The sequence below is a fragment of the Oncorhynchus masou genome, chromosome 28 (genome assembly GCF_036934945.1).
Source record: "Oncorhynchus masou masou isolate Uvic2021 chromosome 28, UVic_Omas_1.1, whole genome shotgun sequence".
NCBI lineage: Eukaryota > Metazoa > Chordata > Actinopteri > Salmoniformes > Salmonidae > Oncorhynchus > Oncorhynchus masou.
In genome coordinates this window covers 84,971,011-84,993,571 of record NC_088239.1, presented here as the reverse complement: position 1 = coordinate 84,993,571, position 22,561 = coordinate 84,971,011, and the positions used below count along the sequence as shown (strand labels likewise).

Here is a 22,561-nt window from a genome sequence, read left to right as displayed (position 1 = left end):
ACTCTACCCTCTAAATAACCCCTTCTAATGATCTCAACTCTACCCCCTAATGATCTCAACTCTACCCCCTAATGATCTCAACTCTAACTTCTAAATAAAAAGTAATCCTTCTCACCCCCCTTAAATGATTTAGATGCACTATTGTAAAGTGGCTGTTCCACTGGATGTCATAAGGTGAATTCACCAATTTGTAAGTCGCTCTGGATAAGAGCGTCTGCCAAATGACTTAAATGTAAATGTAAATGTAAATAACCCCCCTAATGATCTCAACTCTACCCTCTAAATACCCCTCCTAATGATCTCAACTCTACCCTCTAAATAACCCTCCTAATGATCTCAACTCTACCCTCTAAATAACCCCCCTAATGATCTCAACTCTACCCTCTAAATAACCCCCCTAATGATCTCAACTTACTGTGTCACAACAGGCTCTGGTCTAAAGTAGTGCACTATATAGGGACCTGTTCTAAAGTAGTGCACTCAATAGGGAATATGGTGCCATATGGCCCTGGTCTATAGTAGTGCACTCAATTGGGAATAGGGTGCCATATGGCTCTGGTCTATAGTAGTGCACTATATAGGGAATAGGGTGCCATATGGCTCTGGTCTATAGTAGTGCACTCCATTGGGATTAGGGTGCCATATGGCTCTGGTCTATAGTAGTGCACTATATAGGGAATAGGGTGCCATATGGCTCTGGTCGATAGTAGTGCACTATATAGGGAATAGGGTGCCATATGGCTCTGGTCGATAGTAGTGCACTATATAGGGAATAGGGTGCCATATGGCTCTGGTCGATAGTAGTGCACTCCATTGGGATTAGGGTGCCATATGGCTCTGGTCTAGAGTAGTGCACTATATAGGGAATAGGGTGCCATATGGCTCTGGTCGATAGTAGTGCACTATATAGGGAATAGGGTGCCATATGGCTCTGGTCGATAGTAGTGCACTCCATTGGGATTAGGGTGCCATATGGCTCTGGTCTATAGTAGTGCACTATATAGGGAATAGGGTGCCATATGGCTCTGGTCGATAGTAGTGCACTATATAGGGAATAGGGTGCCATATGGCTCTGGTCTATAGTAGTGCACTATATAGGGAATAGGGTGCCATATGGCTCTGGTCGATAGTAGTGCACTATATAGGGAATAGGGTGCCATATGGCTCTGGTCTATAGTAGTGCACTATATAGGGAATAGGGTGCCATATGGCTCTGGTCTATAGTAGTGCACTATATAGGGAATAGGGTGCCATATGGCTCTGATCTATAGTAGTGCACTATATAGGGAATAGGGTGCCATATGGCTCTGGTCTATAGTAGTGCACTATATAGGGAATAGGGAGCCATATGGCTCTGGTCGATAGTAGTGCACTATATAGGGAATAGGGTGCCATATGGCTCTGGTCGATAGTAGTGCACTCCATTGGGAATAGGGTGCCATATGGCTCTGGTCTATAGTAGTGCACTATATAGGGAATAGGGTGCCATATGGCTCTGGTCGATAGTAGTGCACTATATAGGGAATAGGGTGCCATATGGCTCTGGTCTATAGTAGTACACTATATAGGGAATAGGGTGCCATATGGCTCTGGTCGATAGTAGTGCACTCCATTGGGAATAGGGTGCCATATGGCTCTGGTCTATAGTAGTGCACTATATAGGGAATAGGGTGCCATATGGCTCTGGTCGATAGTAGTGCACTATATAGGGAATAGGGTGCCATATGTCTCTGGTCTATAGTAGTGCACTATATAGGGAATAGGGTGCCATATGGCTCTGGTCGATAGTAATGCACTATATAGGGAATAGGGTGCCATATGGCTCTGGTCGATAGTAGTGCACTCCATTGGGAATAGGGTGCCATATGGCTCTGGTCTATAGTAGTGCACTATATAGGGAATAGGGTGCCATATGGCTCTGGTCGATAGTAGTGCACTATATAGGGAATAGGGTGCCATATGTCTCTGGTCTATAGTAGTGCACTATATAGGGAATAGGGTGCCATATGGCTCTGGTCGATAGTAGTGCACTATATAGGGAATAGGGTGCCATATGGCTCTGGTCGATAGTAGTGCACTCCATTGGGAATAGGGTGCCATATGGCTCTGGTCTATAGTAGTGCACTATATAGGGAATAGGGTGCCATATGGCTCTGGTCGATAGTAGTGCACTATATAGGGAATAGGGTGCCATATGGCTCTGGTCTATAGTAGTACACTATATAGGGAATAGGGTACCATATGGCTCTGGTCGATAGTAGTGCACTCCATTGGGAATAGGGTGCCATATGGCTCTGGTCTATAGTAGTGCACTATATAGGGAATAGGGTGCCATATGGCTCTGGTCGATAGTAGTGCACTATATAGGGAATAGGGTGCCATATGGCTCTGGTCTATAGTAGTGCACTATATACGGAATAGGGTGCCATATGGCTCTGGTCGATAGTAGTGCACTATATAGGGAATAGGGTGCCATATGGCTCTGGTCGATAGTAGTGCACTATATAGGGAATAGGGTGCCATATGGCTCTGGTCTATAGTAGTGCACTATATAGGGAATAGGGTGCCATATGGCTCTGGTCTATAGTAGTGCACTATATAGGGAATAGGGTGCCATAGGGCTCTGGTCTATAGTAGTGCACTATATAGGGAATAGGGTGCCATATGGCTCTGGTCTATAGTAGTGCACTATATAGGGAATAGGGTGCCATATGGCTCTGGTCGATAGTAGTGCACTATATAGGGAATAGGGTGCCATATGGCTCTGGTCGATAGTAGTGCACTATATAGGGAATAGGGTGCCATATGGCTCTGGTCGATAGTAGTGCACTATATAGGGAATAGTGTGCCATATGGCTCTGGTCTATAGTAGTGTACTATATAGGGAATAGGGTGCCATAGGGCTCTGGTCTATAGTAGTGCACTATATAGGGAATAGGGTGCCATATGGCTCTGGTCGATAGTAGTGTACTATATAGGGAATAGGGTGCCATCTGGCTCTGGTCTATAGTAGTGCACTATATAGGGAATAGGGTGCCATATGGCTCTGGTCGATAGTAGTGTACTATATAGGGAATAGGGTGCCATATGGCTCTGGTCGATAGTAGTGCACTATATAGGGAATAGGGTGCCATATGGCTCTGGTCGATAGTAGTGCACTATATAGGGAATAGGGTGCCATATGGCTCTGGTCTATAGTAGTGCACTATATAGGGAATAGGGTGCCATATGGCTCTGGTCTATAGTAGTGCACTATATAGGGAATAGGGTGCCATATGGCTCTGGTCGATAGTAGTGCACTATATAGGGAATAGGGTGCCATATGGCTCTGGTCGATAGTAGTGCACTCCATAGGGAATAGGGTGCCATATGTCTCTGGTCGATAGTAGTGCACTATATAGGGAATAGGGTGCCATATGGCTCTGGTCGATAGTAGTGCACTATATAGGGAATAGGGTGCCATATGGCTCTGGTCGATAGTAGTGCACTATATAGGGAATAGGGTGCCATATGGCTCTGGTCGATAGTAGTGCACTCCATAGGGAATAGGGTGCCATATGTCTCTGGTCGATAGTAGTGCACTATATAGGGAATAGGGTGCCATATGGCTCTGGTCGATAGTAGTGCACTATATAGGGAATAGGGTGCCATATGGCTCGGGTCGATAGTAGTGCACTCCATAGGGAATAGGGTGCCATATGGCTCTGGTCGATAGTAGTGCACTATATAGGGAATAGGGTGCCATATGGCTCTGGTCGATAGTAGTGCACTATATAGGGAATAGGGTGCCATATGGCTCTGGTCGATAGTAGTGCACTATATAGGGAATAGGGTGCCATATGGCTCTGGTCGATAGTAGTGCACTATATAGGGAATAGGGTGCCATATGGGATGCTGACATCATGTGAAACCAGGACAAAAGGCTTATAGTTTAAACGTTGATTTATTCATGTTTAACTCACCGACATGGTTGAATAAACTCTCTCTTTCCCATGACATATGATTGTTATACGTTTGTTTCTGAGTGATCCACCCATCCAATGAACGGTAAGACATTAGGATTGTGTGTGTTAACCAAACGTTGAGTCCTATCTATGTGGGTTTCAATGGGAACATATCATTAAGACAAACCCAGAATGAAGTTGCCCGTTGACAGGAAGTTCTCCCTTGGGTCCCCTTGAAGAGATCTTCTGACCTCCTGGTTAAATGAAGGATCAATAAAACAAAAGACAAGGATGTACTTCTGATCAGAATCAGAGACGAATAACACCGACATGAAACAGAAACATCCGATCTAAACTAAAACATCTGCCATCTACTACTTTTCAACATATCTGCGGTACGTTCAGCAGGGCAAACAGTTCACAAACATTAACACTGTGTTCTCTAGTGGGTTCAGAGTCCTTCTTGTTATGAGCAGATCTACAGGTGTACTTTTGTTTACTATGGACCATACAGGGACTAACAAATGGAACAGGCGTACTTTACTATGGACCAGAGACCTCCATCTCCAGAGTAGAGAGGGGCTCAGTGGAGACCCCAGGTACCTGATGCTCATTGTGGTGGTAGAGTAGAGAGGGGCTCAGTGGAGACCCCAGGTTCCTGATGCTCATTGTGGTGGTAGAGTAGAGAGGCTCAGTGGAGACCCCAGGTTCCTGATGCTCATTGTGGTGGTAGAGTAGAGAGGGGCTCAGTGGAGACCCCAGGTTCCTGATGCTCATTGTGGTGGTAGAGTAGAGGGGCTCAGTGGAGACCCCAGGTTCCCGATGCTCATTGTGGTGGTAGAGTAGAGGGGCTCAGTGGAGACCCCAGGTTCCTGATGCTCATTGTGGTGGTAGAGTAGAGAGGGGCTCAGTGGAGACCCCAGGTTCCTGATGCTCATTGTGGTGGTAGAGTAGAGAGGCTCAGTGGAGACCCCAGGTTCTTGATGCTCATTGTGGTGGTAGAGTAGAGAGAGGCTCAGTGGAGACCCCAGGTTCCTGATGCTCATTGTGGTGGTAGAGTAGAGAGGGGCTCAGTGGAGACCCCAGGTTCCTGATGCTCATTGTGGTGGTAGAGTAGAGAGGGGCTCAGTGGAGACCCCAGGTTCCTGTTGCTCATTGTGGTGGTAGAGTAGAGAGGGGCTCAGTGGAGACCCCAGGTTCCTGATGCTCATTGTGGTGGTAGAGTAGAGAGGCTCAGTGGAGACCCCAGGTTCCTAATGCTCATTGTGGTGGTAGAGTAGAGAGGGGCTCAGTGGAGACCCCAGGTTCCTGATGCTCATTGTGGTGGTAGAGTAGAGAGGCTCAGTGGAGACCCCAGGTTCCTGGTGCTCATTGTGGTGGTAGAGTAGAGAGGGGCTCAGGGTAGATGGGATCAGCCTGGTGGTCTATTGGGTGTCAATGAAATGCTTGATGGGATTGCCTGGTGGTACTAGGTGTATCCTAATGGAGGATGTTGCTTCAAAGGGGGGGGGGATCTGGGAGGAGGAGGAGGCCTCCTCAGGATGATTATCTGAGCACTTGGTCCCTGGCGGAGTAGGCGGCTCAGCTCCTCTTCACTGTACCCCATCATCGTTCACCGGTACCCCATTCACCTCCACAAGCCTACAGGAGAAAAACAGGACAGGGTTAAGGTGAGTAGTTGATGTAGGGTTTCAGGGTTAACACAGAAGCTTAACATTACTAAATAAAACACATTATTAAATGTTAGGGGTTAGGGTACCCTGTCCTGCCAACAGTGCAATCTGTGGATAAGGGGTTAGTGGTTAGGGGTACTCTGTCCTGCCTGTCCTGCAGTGTAGTCTGTAGGTTAGGGTTAGGGGTTAGGGTACCCTGTCCTGCAGTGCAGTTTGTAGGTGAGCCACTTGTCTGTTGAGCTGCACCATGGTTAGGGTCAGGGGTGAAGTTTACCTTTTCTAGACTGTCTTGTAGTGCTGTCTGTAGACGTGACACCTGTCTGTTGATGTAAACCAGGGAGATCTCTTCTTTAAACACCTGACAGTTCAACTTCATTTGATCCAGAAGACAAACCTCTGATGGCCTGTAAGGTCACATGACACAGATAAAGATATGTTATAAACCTTACAATGAGGGCATACAGGGAGCTGCCGTAACAATGGAAACACGAATAAACGAAGGATACAAAGTATATTGAAAGCATGAGCTTCCACACAGGTGTGGTTCCTGAGCTAATTGACAATACAACCGCCTGGGCCTCCCGGGTGGTGCAGTGGTTAAGAGCGCTGTACTGCAGCACCAGCTGTGCCACCAGAGACCCCTGGGTTTGCACCCAGGCTCTGTCGTAACCTGGCCGCGACCGGGAGGTCTGTGGGGCGACGCACAATTGGCATAGCGTCGTCCGGGTTAGGGAGGGTTTTGGCCGGTAGGGATGTCTCTTCGCGCACCAGCGACTCCTGTGGCGGGCCGGGCGCAGTGCACCCTAACCAAGGTTGCCAGGTGCACGGTGTTTCCGCTGACACATTGGTGCGGTTGGATGCGCGCTGTGTTAAGAAGCAGGGTGTCTTCTTTAGCATATGCATCAGATGCATATCAACCCACAAGGTGCAGCAAACATGAGCGCCAACGCTTGATAAATACTGCTTAAAAGATAAATTGCATGAAGAAATACTAGTGGAAATATATATTTTTAAAATAACAAAGTATAATTCTACAAAGTCCTAGAAAAAAAAAAACTGACATATTGCCTTTTTGTTTACCTTCAAATAAAAACATTACAAAGTCATGTTTGATCCAGTTTATTTGTAGATTTGATTAGTAATAGAGTTCTTGTAATGAATAACGTCCATTCATAGCTTCTTTTGGCAAAGTAGAAACTAAAATATGAAATATAATAATAATAATATAAACAGCAAGGTTGGTGAAATGATTTGCTGTTTTCCTAAACAAAAGCACAAGTCCAACTGTAAAGGATGAATTGCATAAATAAATAGCATATATTAATTTACATTTTATTATGTTACTAGTGAGTCAGTGTGGGAGTGAGAGACTGAATCAGTAACTGAGTGAGTGAAAGAGTCGGTTTGAACTATGAGAAAGTTGTGAGGAGCTTCTTCTTTGAACTGCTTTCCTTGGTTGACCACCAGAATGGCTTTTCCCTCCGTGTGAACGTGACCATATATAGGATAGATACCCTTATATGAAAGACTGATATTACACCACCTACTGGATATCTGAAAGACTGATATTACACCACCTACTGTACATCTTAAAGACTGATATTACACCACCTACTGGATATCTTAAAGACTGATATTACACCACCTACTGTACATCTTAAAGACTGATATTACACCACCTACTGTATATCTTAAAGACTGATATTACACCACCTACTGGATATCTTAAAGACTGATATTACACCACCTACTGAATATCTTAAAGACTGATATTACACCACCTACTGGATATCTTAAAGACTGATATTACACTACCTACTGTATATCTTAAAGACTGATATTACACCACCTACTCGATATCTTAAAGACTGATATTACACCACCTACTGTATATCTTAAAGACTGATATTACACCACCTACTGGATATCTTAAAGACTGATATTACACCACCTACTGGATATCTTAAAGACGGATATTACACCACCTACTGTATATCTTAAAGACGGATATTACACCACCTACTGTATATCTTAAAGACTGATATTACACTACCTACTGTATATCTTAAAGACTGATATTACACCACTTACTGTATATCTTAAAGACTGATATTACACCACCTCCTGTATATCTTAAAGACTGATATTACACCACCTACTGTATATCTTAAAGACTGATATTACACCACCTACTGTATATCTTAAAGACTGATATTACACCACCTACTGTATATCTTAAAGACTGATATTACACCACCTACTGTATATCTTAAAGACTGATATTACACCACCTACTGTATATATTAAAGACTGATATTACACCACCTACTGTATATATTAAAGACTGATATTACACCACCTACTGGCTATCTTAAAGACTGATATTACACCACCTACTGGATATCTTAAAGACTGATATTACACCACCTACTGGATATCTTAAAGACTGATATTACACCACCTACTGTATATCTTAAAGACTGATATTACACCACCTACTGGATATCTTAAAGACTGATATTACACCACCTACTGTATATCTTAAAGACTGATATTACACCACTTACTGTATATCTTAAAGACTGATATTACACCACCTACTGTATATCTTAACGACTGATATTACACCACCTACTGGATATCTTAAAGACTGATATTACACCACCTACTGTATATCTTAAAGACTGATATTACACCACCTACTGGATATCTTAAAGACTGATATTACACCACCTACTGGATATCTTAAAGACTGATATTACACCACCTACTGGATATCTTAAAGACTGATATTACACCACCTACTGTATATCTTAAAGACTGATATTACACCACCTACTGGATATCTTAAAGACTGATATTACACCACTTACTGTATATCTTAAAGACTGATATTACACCACCTACTGTATATCTTAACGACTGATATTACACCACCTACTGGATATCTTAAAGACTGATATTACACCACCTACTGTATATCTTAAAGACTGATATTACACCACCTACTGTATATCTTAAAGACTGATATTACACCACCTACTGGATATCTTAACGACTGATATTACACCACCTACTGGATATCTTAAAGACTGATATTACACCACCTACTGTATATCTTAAAGACTGATATTACACCACCTACTGGATATCTTAAAGACTGATATTACACCACCTACTGTATATCTTAAAGACTGATATTACACTACCTACTGTATATCTTAAAGACTGATATTACACCACCTACTGTATATCTTAAAGACTGATATTACACCACCTACTGTATATCTTATAGACTGATATTACACCACCTACTGGATATCTTAAAGACTGATATTACACCACCTACTGTACATCTTAAAGACTGATATTACACCACCTACTGGATATCTTAAAGACTGATATTACACCACCTACTGTATTTCTTAAAGACTGATATTACACCACTTACTGTATATCTTAAAGACTGATATTACACCACCTACTGTATATCTTAACGACTGATATTACACCACCTACTGGATATCTTAAAGACTGATATTACACCACCTACTGTATATCTTAAAGACTGATATTACACCACCTACTGGATATCTTAAAGACTGATATTACACCACCTACTGTATATCTTAAAGACTGATATTACACCACCTACTGGATATCTTAAAGACTGATATTACACCACCTACTGTATATCTTAAAGACTGATATTACACCACCTACTGTATATCTTAAAGACTGATATTACACCACCTACTGGATATCTTAAAGACGGATATTACACCACCTACTGTATATCTTAAAGACTGATATTACACTACCTACTGTATATCTTAAAGACTGATATTACACCACTTACTGTATATCTTAAAGACTGATATTACACCACCTACTGTATATCTTAAAGACTGATATTACACCACCTACTGGATATCTTAAAGACTGATATTACACCACCTACTGGATATCTTAAAGACTGATATTACACCACCTACTGTATATCTTAAAGACTGATATTACACCACCTACTGTATATCTTAAAGACTGATATTACACCACCTACTGTATATCTTCAAGACGTTCTAACACCAACAATGCATTGTCTGTACTGCATTGCATTATGGGAACAGTAGGCTTTGTTGTCAACACATAGCAGCCACCTACTTGTTCCTGTGAGCGCCTGCATCTCTCATGGTCTCTCTGAGGCTCTGTAGACTGTGTCTCTTGTCCCTGAGCAGTCTCATAGCCAGCCCAAGGCGCTGCTCCAGCTCAAGGAAGCTCAGCCCTGACGTGTCCACCTCTACACCCATACTCTTCAGCTCCGAACAGAATGCTACCAGGCCGTGATGGATCTCCTGCACCTGAGGTGTCAGAAAGAGGAGGCAACAATGAATGAAAATAGCCCTAGATGCTACGCTATGCTTAGTTAAACTATGTTATGCTATGCTTAGTTATGCTATGCTATGCTTAGTTATGCTATGCTTAGTTATGCTTTGCTATGCTTAGATATGCTATGCTATGCTTAGTTAAGCTATGTTATGCTATGCTTAGTTATGCTATGCTATGCTATGCTTAGTTATGCTATGCTATGCTTAGTTATGCTATGCTATGCTTAGTTATGCAATGCTATGCTTAGTTATGCTATGCTATGCTATGCTTAGTTATGCTATGCTATGATTAGTTATGCTATGCTATGCTATGATTAGTTATGCTATGCTATGCTTAGCTATGCTATGCTATGATTAGTTATGCTATGCTATGCTATGCTTAGTTATGCTATGCTATGCTATGATTAGTTAAGCTATGTTATGCTATGCTTAGTTATGCTATGCTATGCTTAGCTATGCTATGCTATGATTAGTTATGCTATGCTATGCGATCAGAAGGCTACCAGGCAACATGAGAAGAAGAAGATCAAGAGTTAGTGGTGGGTCGTCACCATCTCACCTGTAGGATAACGTTTTGTAGAGAGTCCACCTGTTGGTTGAGCTCCCGGATCTTTTCCTCTTTACCTGGCAGGCTGACCACCTGTATCGGCTGTATCTGGTGGTTCTGACTGACATGTCCGTTGTCATGGTAACCAGTAACACCAGGGGTTGGGGCCTCGGTTACAATTTCAGACTTCGCCTGTTGGAGGGACAGAGTTTAAAGAGCACAGAGACAATTAGTTCAACAACCCACAGAAAACCCTGTAGAACAACATTGTCAGTTGAAGGCTTGATGGTTCATCATTAGTTTCTTGATATAAGACACAACTTATTAACTTGTCACTTGTATAGTCGCATCATCTCTTTGATGTATTGAAGCTGGGTGTATTGAAGCTGGGAGTAGACTACAGAACCAATACTGTAACTTGTAAGTGGACATGATTGTGAGTATTGCAGTGATGTCTGGCACAAGAACAAGCTATTGTGTGTGAAAGCCAGATTCTACATTATATGCAACAATGTTATTGGGTTCAGTGTTTACTTTTTTGCACAGCTGCAGCTCTATTTGTTGGTTCTCGGAGATCACCAGATCAGATACATGTTGGTCTGGTATCATCTCCTCTGAAGAACCTTCAAAGCACAGACAAACATGATTTATTGTCACATATCAATTATACATTCAATGATAAAGTATGGCATAGCCCTAACCTGGTCCAAGATCTGTGCGGTCTTGCCAACTCCTATAGTCATTGTCTATGTTTGGCGTGTAACAATGAAAAGAAGTGTTGAGAATACAGATCAAACAGATATGGGACCAGGTCAAATCAAGTTGAGTAAATTAGAGTAGTGTCAAATTGAATAAGGTAAAATAGAGTACAGTAGAGTAGAACAAAGTAGAGTGCAATAAAGTGGAGATCGGTAAAGTAGAGTAGAATAAAGTAAAGTAGAGTACAGAAAAGTAGAATGCAGTAAAATATATTAAAGTACAGTAGAGTAGAATAAAGCAGAATAGAGTAAAATAGAGTAGAGTAGAACAAAGTAGATTACAGTAAAGTAGATTACAGTAAAGTAGAGTAGAATAAAGTAGAGTAGAGTAAAGTAGAGTGAGGTAAAGTGGATTACAGTAAAGTAGAGTACAGTAAAGTGAGTAAGTAAAGTGAACAAAGTAGAGTACCGTAGAGTACAGTAAAGTAGAATAAAGTAGAGTACAGCAAAGTGAAATAAAGTAGAGTACAGTAAAGTAGAATGAAGTAGAGTACAGTAAAGTAGAATTAAGTAGAGTACAGTAAAGTATAATAAAGTACAGTAGAGTAGAATAAAGCAGAATACAGTAAAATAGAGTAGAGTAGAACAAAGTAGATTACAGTAAAGTAGAGAAGAATAAAGTAGAGTAGAGTAAAGTACAGTAAAGTAGAGTGAGGTAAAGTGGTAGAGAGGACATCAATATACAGTAGATTGATACAGTAGAGAGGACATCAATATAGAGTAGAGAGGGCATCAACAAACAGTAGAGAGGACATCAATATACAGTAGATTGATACAGTAGAGAGGACATCAATATACAGTAGAGGACATCAATATACAGTAGAGAGGACATCAACAAACAGTAGAGAGGACATTAATATACAGTAGAGAGGACATCAATATGCAGTAGATTGATACAGTAGAGAGGACATCAATATACAGTAGATTGATACAGTAGAGAGGACATCAATATACAGTAGAGGACATCAATATACAGTAGAGAGGACATCAACATACAGTAGAGAAGACATCAACATACAGTAGATTGATACAGTAGAGAGGACATCAATATACAGTAGAGAGGGCATCAACAAACAGTAGAGAGGACATTAATATACAGTAGAGAGGACATCAATATGCAGTAGATTGATACAGTAGAGAGGACATCAATATACAGTAGATTGATACAGTAGAGAGGACATCAATATACAGTAGAGGACATCAATATACAGTAGAGAGGACATCAACATACAGTAGAGAAGACATCAACATACAGTAGATTGATACAGTAGAGAGGACATCAATATACAGTAGAGAGGGCATCAACAAGCAGTAGAGAGGACATCAATATAGAGTAGATTGATACAGTAGAGAGGACATCAATATACAGTAGAGGACATCAACATACAGTAGAGAGGACATCAATATACAGTAGATTGATACAGTAGAGGACATCAATATACAGTAGAGAGGACATCAATATACAGTAGAGAGGACATCAATAAACAGTAGAGAGGACATTAATATACAGTAGAGAGGACATCAATATACAGTAGATTGATACAGTAGAGAGGACATCAATATACAGTAGAGGACATCAACATACAGTAGAGAGGACATCAATATACAGTAGATTGATACAGTAGAGGACATCAACATACAGTAGAGGACATCAATATACAGTAGATTGATACAGTAGAGGACATCAATATACAGTAGATTGATACAGCAGAGAGGACATCACAAATCATTCTCTCTCTGTGATCTGCCATAGTGTACAGTATGATATTAAATGATGACTGACAAACCAACAAATGCAGCTAGTACCATTTATGGTGATCTCCATCAGCTGAGAGTTCCTCTGGACCATCAGGTTAGGGCTTTGGCATCCATTACAGGAAGCAACCAAAAGAAAAAATGAAATATATATTTACAATATAGAATAGAATTATGGGTCAGTCCTGATAATTGGTAGACATACATACCTGAACTTGAAGGATTTCATCGGATTCATGTTGAGGCTGCTTATTTGCAGAGAGGACTTTGATTTGCTCATATTCACTAATGCTGCTGTGAATTTCTCTACGTCATTAGGATCCAAGGTTTCTACAGGGAAGAAAAATACACTGCTCATAAGGGAAATGCTTGTTATCCAGTGTGAAGTACTCGACGGAGGATTGGCAGAGTAACACTAAAAACGCTTTGAAAATCTGGAAAAACGCAATAGAAATCCAAATCAATCATTATTTGTATTACTGATGAATGACAAAGTATTTGAGACAACACAGTTAACAATAAAAATCAATCATTGTTCGATTGATAGATAGATTGATCGTATAATCGATTAACCAATTGATCGACGGATCGATTGACCGACTAATCAGCCAATTAATATATCATACCCAGTGGTAAGTCCAGTCTCTGTGAGGTCGTGGATGGTGGGTGCAGTTCTCTGTAGACGGCTGACATCGTATAATCGATTAACCAATTGATCGACAGATCGATTGACCGATTAACCAATTGACCGACTGATTAATGTATCATACCCAGTAGTAAGTCCAGTCTCTGTGAGGTTGTGGATGGTGGGTGCAGTTCTCTGTAGATGGCTGACAAAAGCTGCTCTCTCTCCTGCAGGCTGGAGATGTGAAGGACATCGAGGGTGGTGTGTTCTATGGAGGCTATATCAGCCCCACACAGCTCTGCCTCTGTCAGGGTCAAAGGTCAGTTAAAACTTCAGTTGACTTAAGCCTGGAATATAAGTTTGCCCTTAGAGTTCAGTCATCGGATCTTATTTTTTCATTTTAATATAACAAGCTTATAGCCTACATTAGGCACACAAGTTCATTTTAATATAACAAGCTTATAGCCTACATTAGGCACACAAGTTCATTTTAATATAACAAGCTTATAGCCTACATTAGGCACACAAGTTCATTTTAATATAACAAGCTTATAGCCTACATTAGGCACACAAGTTCATTTTAATATAACAAGCTTATAGCCTACATTAGGCACACAAGTTCATTTTAATATAACAAGCTTATAGCCTTTAGGCACACAAGTTCATTTTAATATAACAAGCTTATAGCCTACATTAGGCACACAAGTTCATTTTAATATAACAAGCTTATAGCCTACATTAGACACACAAGTTCATTCATTTCAGTGTTTTCAAGAAGTAAAACAAATAGTCTAATGATTTCATTGAATATTAAAAGCCACACAATACCGGCTTTCAATCCACAACAAGGATGACTTCATATGTCAGCATCAAACTGAAAGTACAGTATTTCTGTCAGTGTTACGATGAGGTTATTGGTCACCTCCCTGACCAAGGCCCTCCCCCGATAGATAGCTTAGTTTTGCCGGGTGGCCAGCACTAGGAAGAGTCTTGGTGTTTCCAAACTTCTTCAACGGTGCAAACATTTTTTGGTAACCTTCCCCAGATCTGTGCCTCAACACAATCCTGTCTCGTAGCTCTATGGACAAATCCTTCAACCTCATGGCTTGGTTTTTGTTCTGACATCGGCTGTCAACTGTGGACCTTTATATAGACAGATGTGTGCCTTTCCAAATCATGTCCAATCAATTGAATTTACCACAGGTGGACTCCTATCAAGTTATAGAAACATCTAAAGGATGATCAATAGAAACAGGATGCACCTGAGCTCAATTTTGAGTCTCATAGCAAAGGGTCTGCATACTACTGTACATGAGGTAGGGCAGTTTTTTTGATAATACATTTACAAAAAAAAATGTTTTGCTTAATCATTATGGGGTATTGTGTGTAGATTGATGAGGGTTTGTATTTATTTAACATTATGGATTATAAATCACTGAAAAGAAGCAGACATCTCTCTGCCCAAAGAGGTTCTACTGAACTACAATACTACCATATGATAACTAGAACAGTCGTGGCCAATAGTTTTGAGAATGACACAAATATGAATTTTCACAACGTCTGCTGCCTCAGTATGTATGATGGCAATTTGCATATACTCCAGAATGTTATGAAGAGTGATCAGATGAATTGCAATTAATTGCAAAGTCCCTCTTTGCCATGCAAATGAACTGAACCCCCCAAAACATTTCCACTGCATTTCAGCCCTGCCACAAAAGGGCCAGCTGACATCATGTCAGTAATTCTCTCGTTAACACAGGTGTGAGTGTTGATGAGTACAAGGCTGGAGATCACTCTGTCATGCTTATTGAATTCGAATAACAGACTGGAAGCTTCAAAGGAGGGTGGTGCTTGGAATCATTGTTCTTCCTCTGTCAAACATGGTTACCTGCAAGGAAACACGTGCCGTCATCATTGCTTTGCACAAAAAAGGCTTCACAAGCAAGCAAGGAGTAAGATGCCAGTAAGATTGCACCTAAATCAACCATTTATCGTCTCATCAAGACCTTCAAGGAGAGCGGTTAAATTGTTGTGAAGAAGGCTTCAGGGCGCCCAAGAAAGTCCAGCAAGCACCAGGACCATCTCCTAAAGTGATTCAGTACAGTACAGAGCTGGCTCAGGAATGGCAGCAGGCAGGTGTGAGTGCATCTGCTTGCACAGTGAGGTGAAAACTTTTGGAGGATGGCCTGGTGTCAAGAAGGGCAGCAAAGAAGCCACTTCTCTCCAGGAAAAACATCAGGGACAGACTGATATTCTACTAAAGGTACAGGGATTGGACAGCTGAGGACTGGGGTGAAGTAATTTTCTCTGATGAATAACCTTTCTGATTGTTTGGGGCATCTGGAAAAAAAGCTTGTCTGGAGAAGACAAGGTGAGAGCTACCATCAGTCCTGTGTCATGCCAATAGTAAAGCATCCTGAGACCATTCATGTGTAGGGTTGCTTCTCAGCCAAGGGAGTGGGCTCACTCACAATTTTGCCTAAGAACACATCCATGAATAACGAATGGGTCCAACACATCCTTCGAGAGCAACTTCTCCCAACCATCCAGGAACAGTTTGGTTATGAACAATGCCTTTTCCAGCATGGTGGAGCGCCTTGCCATAAGGCAAAAGTGTTAACTAAGTGGCTCGGGGAACAAAACATCGATATTTGGGTCCATGGCCAGGAAACTTGTGGTCAATCCTCAAGAGGCCGGTGGACAATAAAAAACCCACAAATTCTGACAAACTCCAAGCATTGATTGTGCAAGAATGGGCTGCCATCAGTCAGGATGTGGCCCAGAAGTTAATTGACAGCATGCCAGAGCGGATTGCAGAGTTCTTGAAAAAGAAGGGTCCACACTGCAAATATTGACTCTTTGCATCAACTTCATGTAAATGTCAATAAAAGCCTTTGACACTTATGAAATGCTTGTAATTATACTTCAGTATTCCTTAGTAACATCCGACAAAAATATCTAAAGACACTGAAGCAGTAAACTTTGTGGAAATTAATATTAGTTTCATTCTCAAAACCTTTGGCCACAACTGTATATCAGACTGAAATGTTATTGCTGTGGGCCATTTATCTGACTATCAGGCTGAAATGACTGATGCTTTAATCAAAATGTTATTGCTGTGGGCCATTTATCTTACAGGAGAAATTACAGCAATAAGGACAACTCTGAAAAGAGTGCTGTTCAATCACAGACTGCTCACCCCTGTTCAATCACAGACTTGCCAGCTTCTGTAAATGGTGTCCCACTGTTCTGTCTTCGTCAAGTCACTACTAGGGAACTTCTGGATGCTCTGATTGTTATTGATGTTTAAACGTCCAGATATGCTTGACCCGTGTCTTCTATGGTTTGCTGCACCTCTGATTGTGGAGCCCTTGACTCATATTTTAAATTGATCCATTTTCTTGGGTATTATATATATTATATTATTATATTATTCCTAAGGTGGAGAAAGGCGGCCCTTGTTCTCCTGCTCCACAAAAGGTGGCGATCTCTGCGATCTTAATAATTAAAACGTTAATGTTTAGCAAAAACTATTTTAACTCTTGGTCATTTCTCAGCTGCTGTCCTTTTTCAATCTAACATTTAATTTGAATGCTCACCAGTCTGGCTTTAGGACACCAGTGGAGGCTCCTTAGAGGAGGAAGGGGAGGACCATCCTACATAGTGAAATTATTTTTTTATTTTTTTTGAATAGTGAAACGTAAAAAAGTTAACCTAACTAAATATATTCACGTCACCAAATAATTGATTAAAACACACTGTTTTGCAGTGAAGGTCTACAATAGCCTCGGCAGCACTCTGTAGGGTAGCACCATGGTGTAGCCGGAGGACAGCTGGCTTCCGTCCTCCTCTGGGTACATTGACTTCAATACCAGGCTATGGTAGAGCTGCAATTGACTATATATTTGGTTGGTTCTCCCATCAATCCCTAACCGCCTACAAATATCCGGGCATCTGCATTGAAAAAGACCTGTTTAAAAAAAACGTATGGATACAGTAGAGACTTATGGATACAGTAGAAACGTATGGATACACCAAATATTAAGTTCTGCTTTTCTGATGTATCAAATATTTATGTCATGCAATAAAATGCAAATTAATTACTTAAAAATCATACAATGTGATTTTCTGGTATTTTTATGTTTTAAAATGATTCCATCAATGTGATTTTCACAGTTGAAGTGTACCTATGATAAAAAATGACTGACCTCAACATGCTTTGTAAGTAGGAAAACCTACAAAATAGGCAGTGTATCAAATACTGGTTACACGAGGTCTGCGATTGTGAGGCTGTTTGAACATACTGCCAAATTCTCTACAACAACGTTGGAGGCGGCTTATAGTAGAGAAATGAAAATTCCAAGCTCTGGTGGACATTCCTGCAGTCAGCATGCCAATTGCACGAGCCCTCAAAACTTGAGACATCTGTGGCATTGCATTGTTTGACAAAACTGCACATTTTAGAGTGGCCTTTTATTGTCCCCAGCACAAGGTGCACCTGTACAAGGTGCACGTGCTTCTACACCTGCATTGCTTGCTGTTTGGGGGTTTAGGCTGGGTTTCTGTACAGCACTTTGATATATCAGCTGATGTAAGAAGGGCTTTATAAATACATTTGATTTGATATTTCAGCTCATGAAACACGAGACCAAGACTTTACATGTTGCGTTTATATTTTTGTTCAGTATAAATCACGAGGCACATTTGAATTACCTGATGGGCAGGAAGATTTTCTGCGACAAAAGATTGATCATGTTAACACTTGTTCGGGATCGGTGTCCCTTCCATGGGACGGTTGAGCTAACATAGGCTAATGCGATTAACATGAGGTTGTTAGTAACAAGAACATTTCCCAGGACATAGACATATCTGATATTGGTAGAAAGCTTAAATTCTTGTTAATTTACAGTGCCTTGCGAAAGTATTCGGCCCCCTTGAACTTTGCGACCTTTTGCCACATTTCAGGCTTCAAACATAAAGATAGAAAACTGTATTTTTTTGTGAAGAATCATCAACAAGTGGGACACAATCCTGAAGTGGAACGACATTTATTGGATATTTCAAACTGTTTTAACAAATCAAAAACTGAAAAATTGGGCGTGCAAAATTATTGAACATAAATGCAATGGTTCATTGGATTAATCTAAAACTTGGCCCTGCTGCCATCTGTGGCCAATATTTAAATTGCACCTGGACTAGAATAATACATGATGGCCTTTCAAAGATGGTACAAAAAAATGACTGTTGGTTTTTTCTTTGTATTATCTATTGTGTTATATTCTCCAACATTCCCTTCACATTTCCACAAAGTTCAAAGTGTTTCCTTTCAAATGGTACCAAGAATATGCATATCCTTGCATAAGGTACTGAGCTAGAGGCAGTTAGATTTGGGTTTGTCATTTTATGAGTTTTAAAAAAGATCAGACATATGTACTCATTAATTCAGCATCGATTTCCTACTGAGATGTAAATACTGGCCGAAATGATTTGATCAGAGGTTCAAATAAAGGTGTTTAAAGGTGAGTTAATTGGCAACGTCAGCTCAGCGGTTCAAATAAAGGGGTTTAAAGGTGAGTTAATTGGCAACGTCAGCATGGGAATGTAATGGGAAGAGACATAAATGAGTTCTGAAGAGGGAGGGAGGAGGGACATGATGAACCGGTGTTACCTCTGATGAACTGGAGGCTTTTCTGAAGGCCAATACTGCTGAACCACTGGCAGACTTCTTCTGTGGTCAATTCTCCTAGAGGTTTTCCCCCTTCTCTGTCAAAATCCTATACCACACACACACACACACACACACACACACACACAATTCCAGTTCAATAAAAACAAATGGAGCGGGACAGGGGTAGCATTCCTGAGGTTTTCTTCAAACTTTGCAGACCTCTTACATTGTTCATTTGCAATTTACAACGTCACACCGAACATTCTAAACAGTGACAAAGATATTTAGGCAGAAAGACAGACAGAAGGAAAAAGAAAGACTGAACTAGTGGAAAGATGGGGCAAAGAGAAGAAAAATCACAGTTTTATAGCTAATATCATGTTATTCTACACATTTTACAATGAGGCTGAGAGAATGTTGCATTTCAAAAGCTAATTGTCTGCTAATCTACACATTTATGCAATGAGGCTGGGGGGGGGGCTCCAGGGAGTGGACAAACTCAGGAATTAAATGTCAACAACAAACTGTGAGCCATAATATTCATCATTTATAAAATACATAATTATGACAGAGAAGCGATGTGGAAAAGATGTGGAAAAGACTATTGCTGGAAATCAATAATGAGGCTTATGTTTCTCATATCTATAATCTGATTCCCCCTCCCCCCCTCAGAACCTGGAGGGAAGCTGAAAGTCATTACCCAAGAATGGTAAAGTATCTACTTTGCTTGTTCTAACAGCTGACCAAATCAGTCCACTGCCGGCTCTTAGCAAACGTTTGGGAAAGAATTGTGTTTGACCTCCATCGAGTCAACATGTACTGTACTGAGACAAATAACTGATGATTGGCTGAAATAAATTGACAATAAGAAGATTGTGGGAGTTGTACTGTTAGATGTCTGTCTGTCTGTCTGTCTGTCTGTCTGTCTGTCTGTGTGTGTGTCTGTGTGTGTCCTCACAGTTCCCTTCCATTCCATGAGATGTTTTGCTGTTTGCTGAGTAATAGGAGATGGAAGGGAATTCCCCCACAGTGAGTCTGTCCTGTATAGCAGTGTGTGGCCGCTGTGAGTCTGTCCTGTATAGCAGTGTGTGACCGTGCTTAGTCTGTCCTGTATAGCAGTGTGTGACCGTGCTTAGTCTGTCCTGTATAGCAGTGTGTGACCGTGCTTAGTCTGTCCTGTATAGCAGTGTGTGACCGTGCTTAGTCTGTCCTGTATAGCAGTGTGTGACCGTGCTTAGTCTGTCCTGTATAGCAGTGTGTGACTGTCCTGTATAGCAGTGTGTGACCGTGCTTAGTCTGTCCTGTATAGCAGTGTGTGACCGTGCTTAGTCTGTCCTGTATAGCAGTGTGTGACCGTGCTTAGTCTGTCCTGTATAGCAGTGTGTGACCGTGCTTAGTCTGTCCTGTATAGCAGTGTGTGACCGTGCTTAGTCTGTCCTGTATAGCAGTGTGTGACCGTGCTTAGTCTGTCCTGTATAGCAGTGTGTGACCTGTGCAGTGTGTGACCGTGTCTGTCCTGTATAGCAGTGTGTGACCGTGCTTAGTCTGTCCTGTATAGCAGTGTGTGACCGTGCTTAGTCTGTCCTGTATAGCAGTGTGTTACCGTGCTTAGTCTGTCCTGTGAGGATGTATTATAGACACTACGCTAGTCAGGGATGTATAGATCATTGTGAATGGGGCAGTTGTTAATGTGAGGATGTATTATAGACACTACGCTAGTCAGGGATGTATAGATCATTGTGAATGCAAGGCTCGAGCATAACTGTAATTTATCCATTTCTATTCCTTAGTTGCTCACACAGGAAATATACTTTTTACTTCTTACTTCTACATACTATGTACCAGATGTTTCTCTATGGTCACCAGGGATACATCCTAAATTGCACTCTATTCCCTACAGAGTGTACCTGCTCTGGTCAACAGGACTGTTCTATGAAATCCCATTTTGGCAAAACATGGGCACTGTGACCACGATCCTGAGAATATTCGCTGAGTCATTGCTTTGAGTAGTTTGGGTTGTATTTCTGAAGTACAGACGCATTGTGTTTTGTATTTATATTTGGGGCAGCTTTCTGTTTCAGTGCCGTTGCCACCCTGAAGGTCTTGCTTTTTATGGGGATTGGCTGTGTTACTGTACCTTCTCTGGGAAGCTTCCATTCTGGTCATTAGGCTGTGGCATGAATGATGCTGTGAGAGGAGAAAGAGAGAGGGGAAAGAGGGAGGTGGAATGAGAGGGGAAAGAGAGAGAGGGAAGAGAGAGGGGAAAGAGAGAGTCTGTGTGACCGTGGTCTGTCCTGTATAGCAGTGTGAAAGAGGGAGGGGAAAGAAGGAGGGGGAAAGAGGGAGGGGAAAGAGAGAGGTGGAAGAGAGAGGGGAAAGAGAGAGGGGGAAAGAGGGAGGGGGAAGTGGGATGGGGAAAGAGAGGGGGAAAGGGAGGGGAGGAACGAGAGAGGGGGAAGAGAGAGGGAAAGAGAGAGGGGAAAGAGAGAGGGGAAGAGAGGGGGAAGAGAGAGGGGGAAAGAGAGAGGGAAAGGGAGGGGAGGAAAGAGAGAGGGGCAAAGAGAGAGGGAAAGGGAGAGGGGAAAAGAGAGAGGGGGAAGAGAGAGGGGGAAAGAGAGAGGGAAATGGAGAGGGGAAATGAGAGAGGGGGAAAAGAGAGAGGGGGAAAGAGAGAGTGTGAAGAGAGAGAGGGAAAGAGAGAGGGGAAAGAGGGAGGGAGAAAGAGGGAGGGGGAAAGAGAGAGGGGAAAGAGAGAGGGGAAAGAGAGAGGGGAAAGAGAGAGGGAAAGAGAGAGGGGAAAGAGAGAGGGAAAAGAGAGAGGGGGAAGAGAGAGGGGAAAGAGAGAGGGGGAAGAGAGAGGGGGAAGAGAGGGGGAAGAGAGAGGGGGAAAGAGAGAGGGAAAGGGAGGGGAGGAACGAGAGAGGGGCAAAGAGAGAGGTAAAGGGAGAGGGGAAAAGAGAGAGGGGGAAGAGAGAGGGAAATGGAGAGGGGAAATGAGAGAGGGGGAAAGAGAGAGGGTGAAGAGAGAGAGGGAAAGAGAGAGTGTAAAAGAGAGAGGGGAAAGAGAGAGGGGGAAAGAGAGAGGTGGAAAGAGAGAGGGAAAGGGAGTGGAGGAAAGAGAGAGTGAAAGAGAGGGGAGGACCGAGAGAGAGAGAAAGAGAGGGGAGGACCGAGAGAGAGAGAAAGAGAGAGGGGGAAGAGAG

The 22,561-nt window shown here is 41.9% G+C and overlaps 2 protein-coding genes across 2 annotated transcripts in view; one reads left to right on the top strand and one right to left on the bottom strand.

The window, feature by feature from the left end:
* The window catches only part of LOC135518427 (isthmin-1-like), a 336,779-nt gene that overhangs the window by 252,229 nt on the left and 61,989 nt on the right, over positions 1-22,561 (top strand). The window lies entirely within an intron of this gene.
* The window catches only part of LOC135518426 (uncharacterized), a 54,750-nt gene continuing 36,132 nt past the window's right edge, over positions 3,944-22,561 (bottom strand). Inside the window, exons 5-14 of the mRNA XM_064943600.1 lie at positions 21,496-21,545; positions 19,359-19,464; positions 13,836-13,994; positions 13,275-13,395; positions 13,117-13,169; positions 11,087-11,175; positions 10,565-10,744; positions 9,782-9,978; positions 5,892-6,021; positions 3,944-5,585 (exon numbers count right to left, since the gene is read on the bottom strand). Of these exons, the coding sequence (XP_064799672.1) occupies positions 5,550-5,585; positions 5,892-6,021; positions 9,782-9,978; positions 10,565-10,744; positions 11,087-11,175; positions 13,117-13,169; positions 13,275-13,395; positions 13,836-13,994; positions 19,359-19,464; positions 21,496-21,545 (1,121 nt within the window). The 3' untranslated portion in view covers positions 3,944-5,549. The remainder of the gene's footprint in view (positions 5,586-5,891; positions 6,022-9,781; positions 9,979-10,564; positions 10,745-11,086; positions 11,176-13,116; positions 13,170-13,274; positions 13,396-13,835; positions 13,995-19,358; positions 19,465-21,495; positions 21,546-22,561) is intronic.